The following is a 9,796-nucleotide window of genomic DNA, read 5'->3' as shown; positions in this document are numbered from 1 at the left end:
CCTATTTTATGCATATTTCTTAACGAAATATATATGAATTAGATATTTAAGGTTCAAAATTAAAATAACATCATGTCAAATTAGCATAAAAATATATAAACGAGCTTACTCGCGAGTTTTCGAGTCGAGTATCACTGAGATTGAGATTGACTCGTTTATTAAACGAGCCTTAAAAATTCGAGTTCGAGTAAGCTTTATCGAGTCGGGTTTCGAGTAGCTCGCGAGCGAGATTGACTCAGTTACACCCCTACTCGTACCAACAGGACTTTGTTCATCGTTGTGCTTCACATCTTAGTAGAATTTAGGCTTAATTTTTCCTTTTCGATTATTATCTTTTATTTGTATCTTTTATTGTTTCATTTTTAATTGTTGGATTAAAGTTTTTGAAAGATCATATATTTATTTATTGTTATATGACTTTGACGTTGTACCTTGACCTTTTCTTCAATGAATCTATCTCGGTTAAAAAAAATCACATTAACATTTATATTAATTTTACCATTTTCATTTCACCAACACGTATTTTATTTTTCTTTTTTCCTTTCTAAATTTTTTTGTTTCCTTTTAATTATTTTCATCATCTCTTCATTACCATTGCCAATAACATTTATACCTCTTCTTTTTGTTTATTCATCAAAGAGATAATATTGATAATCAACCACAACAAAACATGCAGAAAACATAGGAACAACAACTACAACCAAATGGCTAAATCAGTTCCTTTAAGCCTATTCTGCAGCTTAGCTAAAATAGAAATTTGAATCCTATTGAAGACATTTTCTTGATATGGACTCCCTACTACAAACATGACTCGGTTCCAAAGCAAGCATTTCCCTCTATTTTTCCTACAAGGCTAGCTGACTTCTCTTCCATCTTAGAGAAGATCTAGAAACACAACCGGGAGCAACAACTTTTCTCCAAATCATATCAAAGAAATATATAATCAAAAAAACATATAATGAACACTTTCCCTTCACACACCATAAAGAACACATGTTGGATTATCAATGGCTCCTCAAATGTGAAGTTTCACTACTAGAAAACTGCATTTTAGCGACGGAAAAAGGCTGAAATCCGTCGGTCCATTAAGTTTTCCGTTGGTAAAACGCTAAAATCCGTCGTTAAATCAAAAATATTCTATCGCTAATTCTCTGTTTTCTAGTAGTGTTTGTTCTTAGTGAGAAGACCCTTATACAGAGCCAACCAAGCAATAAAATGGTGTCTAGCAGTCGCACCGTGCCCGTCGGTCCGTCTTGAATGCCGCGAAGGCATATAGGAGTTAACTTGAGTTGACCTTATTCAGCTACTAAATTAACTTGAGTTGACCTTATTGAGCTAGTGGATTATGCTTGAAAGCTAATTTGAGCTAGTTGACTACGAGGTGGTATCAAACCGACTCGAGTGTTTTGTGATGTGCCAGGCCTGGAAAAGAAGGGGGTGCTGATGAACCACAACACTTGGGTACAGCCTGGGACTGAACTTTAGGTTAGTCGCGATGAGAATGTTGCAAATTTAAGGGGGAGTTACATCCCATATTGAAAATGTGAGGATGGTTTGAATAGCTTATAATTTTTTATATTCAACTACTAAATTAATTGGATTGGCCATTTTGGGCTAGTGGATTACTACCTGAAAGTTAGGTTGGGCTAGTTGAGTTCGTTCGAAGTGTTACAAATAAACGGATTTTTTGTATGTTTGTATATTAATTTGATGGTGTTTCACCATTGTACAAATTGATTAACATATTTTCAATGGATTTTGACTCCACCATATATAATAAATAATGACAACGTCCGAGCATCGAAGCGTTACCATTTTAGGCGAGGTGTGATGAATTGAAGAGAAAAGAATTATGGGGACTTAAATCAATAGTTTTTAAGTTCTGATGCTTACGTACCAAAATATCGGAATTAAAGTCTATGTAGTTCACAATTTTGATAGTTTTGGAAATCGATTTGGAGTATTAAATAAAAGATACAGAAATTTGGAAAAGCGAATAAAGATCAAGGAAAAGTGAATTTGATTTTGGCGTTTGTTGTACCGAGAGACCTACGTACCTGATGAACAAGATTAAAGTCTGTATAATTCAAAATTGTAAGTTAAAACAATATTAAATCAAGAAGCCTAATTTAGTGATGACCGGTCCATGCCCAACCCTAGCGATGACTAAGCTTAAGAGGTAGACATTTCATCTCTAGCAGTAGCTACGACTAAATTAATAAATAATTTTTTTTTACATTCAATCAAAAAGCCTAATTTAGCCAATTACTAGAAGCGATTAGTTGTCTGATAGCTATTAAAATATTAAAAAAATTGTATAACTATAATTTTTAAAAATATTATTGATTAATTTTTTAAAAACTATTTATATTTAATGACATATAAATATTTTTCTCAAAAAAAGAAAACTTATAAATAGTCATAGTATGTTAACTCCTACTCCATCCGGTTCATAAATATTTTTCGCATTTGAATTTTTTTTTAATAATATTTGTCACTTTAGAGTTTTAAGAAAATATTAATTGCTATTTTTTTCAATATATTCTAGCAATAAACAACTTAGTAAGATTAAGAAAAACTAGTCAAATATAAGACTAGTGATAATTAATATGGGTAATTTAATATAAGTATATACAAATCAAAACATATTTATTAGTTTCTTAATTTATATGAAATGGCTAAATGCGCCAAATATTATGAACTGGATGAAGTATAAGTTTTCACTTTTCATATTTCATCATTTATAAATATAAATTTAATTAATAAGTATAAATTCATTTGGCAATTTTTAGTCAATGCTTTGTCAAAATATCCATGCTTAATATAAATTATTATATTAATGAGTAATGCAATAATATAGCACTAGTATAATTCATCAAGTAAATAGTAATCCTGTTATAAATGAGAGTTCTATTTGTTAGAAAATTATCTTATAAGTACGTAAAGCAGAAGCTTATAACAAACTGGGAAAGACTATATACACTCTAAAAATAACTTTTTATACTCTCCTATAAATTATAGGCCTAATCACTCAAAACCCCCTCACCTTTAAACTTTTTTTCAATTCTACCCCGACGTTAAAAATTTGTCAATTTTACCCACTTTTGAATTTTCCATTTTCAATTGTACCCCAATATTTTAATTTTTGTTAATTTTTTTACTTAAATGATTAAATCGTTCAATTAATTAAGTCTAAACATGAAATTAAATTCTTTTTTATTCAAAAAAGTACAAATAAGTCCTTTATTTTTAAAAACTAACTAAAAACCATAATCAAATTAACACTAATTTAAATTCTTAATTAATTTAACTAAATTTAAATAAATTTTAAAAATATACAATTAATATATGCGAGACATGTATAATATTTTAAACAAATTTCCAAACGCAAAAGACGTTAATTTAATTTTTCAGGGTACAATTGAAACACAAAAATGTAAAATAGGGTAAAATTGACAAATTTGCAACGTCGGGGTATGATTGAAAAGGGGCTAAAAGGTCGGGGTTTTTTAAGATATTAGGCCTAAATTATAATGTATTTTCCATCTTTTGTTAACACATGAAAGAAGCCTTTTCTGGAGTGTCTTTAGTTGCTATCATCATCACTTGGTTCAAGAGCCTGAGCTTCTCCGTCGATAATGTAGTTGCTTCCAACCTTAAACCTGCTCAACAACGATAGTCGATCTCAAATTCATAATTTAAAAATTGATATAATTACCATTAAACATTAATTCTCACCTCTCAAGGATGAACTTTCCTTGCTTGTACCTTTGTGACTTCTCATGTGCATACAGCGTGTAGCAGGACAATGTCAAGGGTAGAATCTAAGGAACCGAATTAACATTCACTAAATAGAAAACCGAGCATTAACAGTCAAATAATTCAACAAAACCAAATCTTACATATGTCCATCCTGCAGTTGAACCACAACCAACACAGAAAATGTCAGCAACATCCTGTCATCATCATGCGATCCTCTGGTTCTCCTTCCATGACATTTACACTAACCATTGAAGCAGAGAACTATATTAGAAAGACATTCATGATCCCATAATTCAAATGACATTCTACATTCGTGAAATATGTATGAACGCGTTTAGTTAGTCGAACGAATAAGATGCATATAATGCAGATGAAATGTTACATTGAGGAGAAAGGGCATGCGATTGTCCATGCACAGACTCCTGCAGCACTAATCCATAAAACGAACAAGTAATATCAGTCGCATTTCATTCCCACTAAACAAACTTTTGATTCATAAGGTAAACATTCATCTCATCTTTCAAGGGACTTTGATATGCAATTAGAATGCAAATATTGAGAAATTATTATAATAGTCATCATCCATTATGAAACAACAACATTCTAAACCCAAGTCTGAGACACAATCAAACATTTGGATTCAGCAATCATATGATAGATATAATAAAAAAGGACTCTATAGTAACAACTGAATTGATAAAAAAAAAACTCAAGTCTTAATTAGTAATAATGACCAAAATCAAAAAACACTTACACATTTTCAAAGAGATAAGCCTCTCCATTTCTGCAGCGAAAGGTCTGGAGCAATCAAAAAAAGATAAAGAAGAAAAAATAGTCACTATGGTTCAATAGCATCTATTGAACACGCATGGAATAACATAACAAGAAAGCATAAGGTTGTATTGATAATCAGCACTGTAAAACAAAGGCATCATAGGTACAAAATCCGACAATATCAAACTGTTTCTTTATTGCACAAACGAAATTGAAAAAAAGTTAATTAAGGTCCAAATTGAAAATTACACTAAACATGAAGGTTCAATATGTATATTTAACCACAATCATCCGAATTGAAATTTGCTTGGTGCTTTATACTGTTACTTTGTGCTCTTAACACCATTAGATAATTATTATTGTTTTCATGTCACAGTATAATTAACAGAGATATAACTGTAGAAAAAGTCATTTGCCTTCTATCTACAACAAAATAAATTATTCGATAATTATATATATTTAAAATTTAATTAATAGTAATTAATATAAATAATTATAGCTCAAATTCTATAACTTTAATTGAGGTTATTATCATAATTTTTTGGCTCTTTTTTTCAGATTTTATATCTATTGTTATTTTGCTAATATAATAGAATAATTAGTTTTCTCATTTATTATTTATGTGATTATACTTATATAAAAAATTAAAGTTTAATTCAAATAATAAAATTATTAATTAATAATATAATAAATTATATGCAAAATTATAATAATCAAATTTATACAAAATATTGTTATAGTTATAAAAATATTTAGTTTCAAATCGAATTATAAATAATTATAAAACCATTAAATTACAAAATTGCAAAGTCAAATCTTGATTGCAAAAGCAATCTATATTAAATTAAATTGAGTTTGTCAAATTTCATTTTTTTTAATTTATCGCATTCTATTCGAAATGACGATAACAAATTGGACTTTTCTATTTGATTATATGATTTTATATAATGACTCAATGGCTGCTTATTAAGTTGCTTGTTAATGACTAAGAATTGATTTACAATTAACAATGTTTTATGAGTTTGATAAGAGACGACTTGCATATTTGCAATAGCTCCACAGGAATTCTGTCATAACAATATCTGTAAAGTCAGAAAATTATCTTTTCAGATTATGGAGTTATCTTCGAATTACGCGATATTCTTTTTCATACTATATAATTTGGCAATATTTTTACCGTTGTTTTCTTCGTCTATAAAGCTCCGTTGCCACGACGACGAGAGGTCTGCATTGCTGCAATTCAGAGATAGTTTTTTGAGTACCAACAGTTGTTTTTCCAATTCTGATTATTCAAAAGTTGAGTCATGGAAATTGGTCAGATCAGGTGATTGCTGTTTATGGGAAGGTGCAGGGTGTGAGAATAAAACTGATCATGTCATTAGCTTGGATCTTAGTAACAGTTGCATATCTGCTTCTATCAACTCCAACTCTACCCTCTTCGCCCTCGTTCACCTTCGAACACTTAACTTAGCCTGTAATAACTTTCAATCGTCGGAAATTCCATCGCGAATAGGCGAGCTCTCGAGTCTAACTTATGTCAACCTCTCGTATTCATACTTTTCTGGCCAAATCCCACCACAGCTCTCGAATCTGTTTGACTTGGTTTCTCTCGACCTATCTAATAACTATGAGCTAAACCTCCAAAAGCCTAGTTTCGGAGATATTGTTCGACAGTTGACCGATTTGAAGGAACTTCATCTCTCAACTGTGAACATTGATTCAAGTGTTCCGGAGCTCCTGTCGAATTTTTCGTCTTTAGAATCTCTCCTTCTTGATTCTTGTGGTTTGACAGGTGAATTTCCTGTTGCTATCTTCCAACTCCCGAATCTGAAAATACTTGATCTGACTATCAACCCGTATCTTAAAATTGACTTGCCGAATTTCCAGTTCGGGAAACCACTAAAGTCATTAAAGCTTTCCGGAACAAATTCCCTTTCCGAGAGGAATTCTACTGCACATATACCTGTTTCAATTGGAAACCTTATCTACTTGGAAGAACTAGAGTTATCCGACTGTAATTTCATCCCCTCCTCCGTTGAAAACCTTGTCCATTTGAAAAATCTCGACATCACAGATTGCGTCTTCACCGATCAGATTCCGCCCTCATTCAGTAATTTTACCAAGCTTGTGTATTTGGACCTCTCCTATAATCACTTCAACATTCACACTTCTTCATTCGCTTGGATCGGTAAGCTCCCCAAGCTCACTCAATTGTTCTTGAACAGAATCAACATGAAAGGTGAGATCCCATCTTGGCTCATGAACCTCACTCAACTTTCTCATCTTAATATGTATGATAGTCAACTCACTGGTCCAATCCCATCAATCCTTATGAACCTCACCCAACTTAAGGTCATAGATTTATCATCCAACCAATTATCTGGACAATTTTCCTTTCAGATTAGCCATCTTGCATTGTTATCACAGTTGGATCTTTCATTTAACAAATTGGAAGGCCAAATTCCGACCAATTTATCTAACCTCGACAATCTTGAAATGCTTGACCTTAGTTCAAATAAGTTGAGTGGTACATTGGAGTTTTCTGTATTCTCCCAGCTAAAAAACTTGCACACTTTGTCTTTATCAAATAATTACAATTTATCATTGATCACCAAAACTCAGTCAAACGTCAGCTTCCAAAATATAAATCTCTTAGGATTGGGATCCTGCAATTTATCCGAGTTCCCTAGCTTCTTACATAACCGATTAGATTGGTTGACATTTCTAGACCTTTCCTCCAACAATATTCACGGCCAAATCCCCTTCTGGGCGGGTCTAAAATCCTTGGAAAATTTGAATCTTTCGCATAATCATTTAACTGGTTTTGATAATGATTCAAATATACTTCAATGGGATCAACTACGTACTCTAGACCTTCGGTATAATATGCTGCAAGGATCTCTTCCTATGCCTCCAACGTCAACTTCTTTCTATCTAGTTTCTCGCAACAAAATGTCGGGTGAAATCTCACCTTCGATTTGCAATTTAAATTCCCTTGTAATGCTTGATTTGTCCTTCAACAATTTTAGCGGCGAGCTTCCCCGGTGTCTAGGATATCTGAGTGATTCCTTAAAACTGTTGGATCTCAAAAAGAATAGCTTTCAGGGAATCATTCCGTCAATGTGGAGAAATGGATTTAAGATAAAAATGATTAGCATGAGCCACAATCAATTACAAGGTCCACTACCAAGATCCTTACTGAATTGTTCATCGTTGGAGATGGTTGATTTTGGCAGAAATCAAATTATTGATGCTTTTCCTTCTTGGTTAGGCAGTCTTCCCGATTTGAGAATTCTGATTTTAAGGTCTAATGGTTTTTACGGGACAATGGAAAATTTAGTTGCAACTGGATTCACCAACCTCCGAGTCATCGACTTGTCCAATAATCATTTCAGCGGAAAGATTCCGTCAGAATTCCTTCAGATTTGGAATGTCATGAAAGTCAGAAACACAAGCCACATGACATACATGCAGGATAATATGCGCCCAAATTCTTCTTTTGTTTATTCTTATTTTGGGTTCTATGATTACTCAATGACATTGTATAACAAAGGCTTGGAATTGAATTATATGAAGATTCCTGATATACTGGTGGCCATTGATTTCTCCAACAATAAATTCCAAGGAGAGATTCCGGATATTATGAGAAATCTTAAAGGCCTTCAATTGCTAAACCTGTCGAGAAACATTCTTCAAGGTCCCATACCATCTTCTCTAGCAGATTTGACAGCCCTGGAATGTTTGGATCTTTCTCAGAACCAGCTCTCAGGACAGATTCCGACAAAGCTGACAGAAATCACTGCTCTTTCGTCATTCGATGTGTCGTTCAACCAACTTTCAGGGCCTATACCACAAGGAAATCAATTTTGTACTTTTGAAGAGAGTTCATATGAAGGAAATCCAGGGTTGTGGGTGGAAACTTGGACGAAGCAATGTGGAAATGCTAGATCAACGCCGGTGGTAGTTCCTCCGACATTTATGGAAGATGAAGATTCTGAATCTGCAGAGGGAGTTAATTGGTTGGTCGTTTTAATGGGGTATGCAAGTGGACTTGTAGTTGGAGTGGTTGCTGGGAACATGTTCATCAGAAGAAAACAAGATTGGTTTTCCAATAAGTTTGGAAGGAAACAATGGAGGCGGCCAATCAGACCGAGGAGAAACTAACTGTAACATGTAAAATTGAAATAAATTGGCTAATCCAGCTTTTATTATTCTAGTGCATTGTCCTTCTTCACGTTTAGTCAACTTAAATACGGTATCCTTGACAATTTGACCCAAAAGTATTTTGCAAGGCTTATCTATACTTACTGTCCCTGACTTATTGGCTTTCTATCACAAAAGTCCATCAATTTCAGTTTCAGTTCATAAACCTCTTTTCGGAAAATATAAAATTAATTGATTATATATTAACTAGAATTTTTTTGATGAATATATTAACTAGAATTAATCTAGTATTCGTTAATTCGTTATATTTAGTATTATCATGTGCCACCACACGATACGATGTGTATCCTTCCGGTATACGACAAGCATAATTTTATTATAACTGTTTTAGTACATGTTGTCGTATTTCCAACATAACCTCAAACTAAATTACTGTTAATATATTCAGTATTATTGACAAAAGTGTGCGATGTAATTTCCTCTTGATTAAATTCATATGGTGACCGCGCTGTTGACCTGAAATTTTTCAGTCAAATTCAGGCAAAATTCCAGAGACTAGTCATCGGACTCTAGCATCATTTTGTCGGTGTTTCAAGTGTTTTTTTTAAATGCAGTATTATTATAAATAAAAATTGAAGTAACGTAAAAAGTACTAATAAATTGGTAAAGTATGAGTGTAATTTTTAAATCTTTTCAGTATTTTTATAAATAAATTTAACAAGATAGTAAATAGCGTACTTTTCTCAATAAAATAAGATGAAATTATAGTTGAATTCTAAGACAAACTAAATACCAAAATCATATATTTCTAGAAGGAATTCGTTTAAAACCAAACAAAATGTTGAACTTTTAGAACTCTTGCCTTGCTAAAAGACATTGGAACAGCAATCTAGAGCTGTGCAATAAGACTGAATGGAGATTACCTAAATGCCAATTACTTAATATTTGAGATTTTCATTTTAGAAAATAATTTAATTAAAAATAATTGAATTTATGTTTTTGCTTTAAAATGCAGCCTAATTATTGTTTTACACGAAGTTATACAATTGGGGTTTAAACTGAAATTTTTATTGATCATGCACAAAATCTATTGCAA

The 9,796-nt window shown here is 32.2% G+C and overlaps 1 protein-coding gene and 1 pseudogene across 1 annotated transcript; one reads left to right on the top strand and one right to left on the bottom strand.

The window, feature by feature from the left end:
- Positions 1 to 3,689: 3,689 nt before the first annotated feature.
- On the bottom strand, positions 3,690 to 4,882 carry LOC126656264 (protein yippee-like At3g55890; annotated as a pseudogene).
- A 767-nt stretch (positions 4,883 to 5,649) lies between these two features.
- Positions 5,650 to 8,700, top strand: LOC126656170 (receptor-like protein 7). Its single transcript, XM_050350712.1, has one exon. It carries the CDS (start codon positions 5,650 to 5,652, stop codon positions 8,698 to 8,700), a length of 3,051 nt encoding a protein of 1,016 aa, XP_050206669.1.
- Positions 8,701 to 9,796: the final 1,096 nt, after the last annotated feature.

This window comes from Mercurialis annua, linkage group LG1-X, assembly GCF_937616625.2.
Source record: "Mercurialis annua linkage group LG1-X, ddMerAnnu1.2, whole genome shotgun sequence".
Classification (NCBI taxonomy): Eukaryota; Viridiplantae; Streptophyta; class Magnoliopsida; order Malpighiales; family Euphorbiaceae; genus Mercurialis; species Mercurialis annua.
This window is presented reverse-complemented; position numbering and strand designations above follow the sequence as displayed.

Excerpts from the sequence above, each read along its gene's own strand:
- LOC126656170 (XM_050350712.1), top strand. The coding sequence starts at position 5,650 with ATGGAGTTATCTTCGAATTACGCGATATTCTTTTTCATACTATATAAT.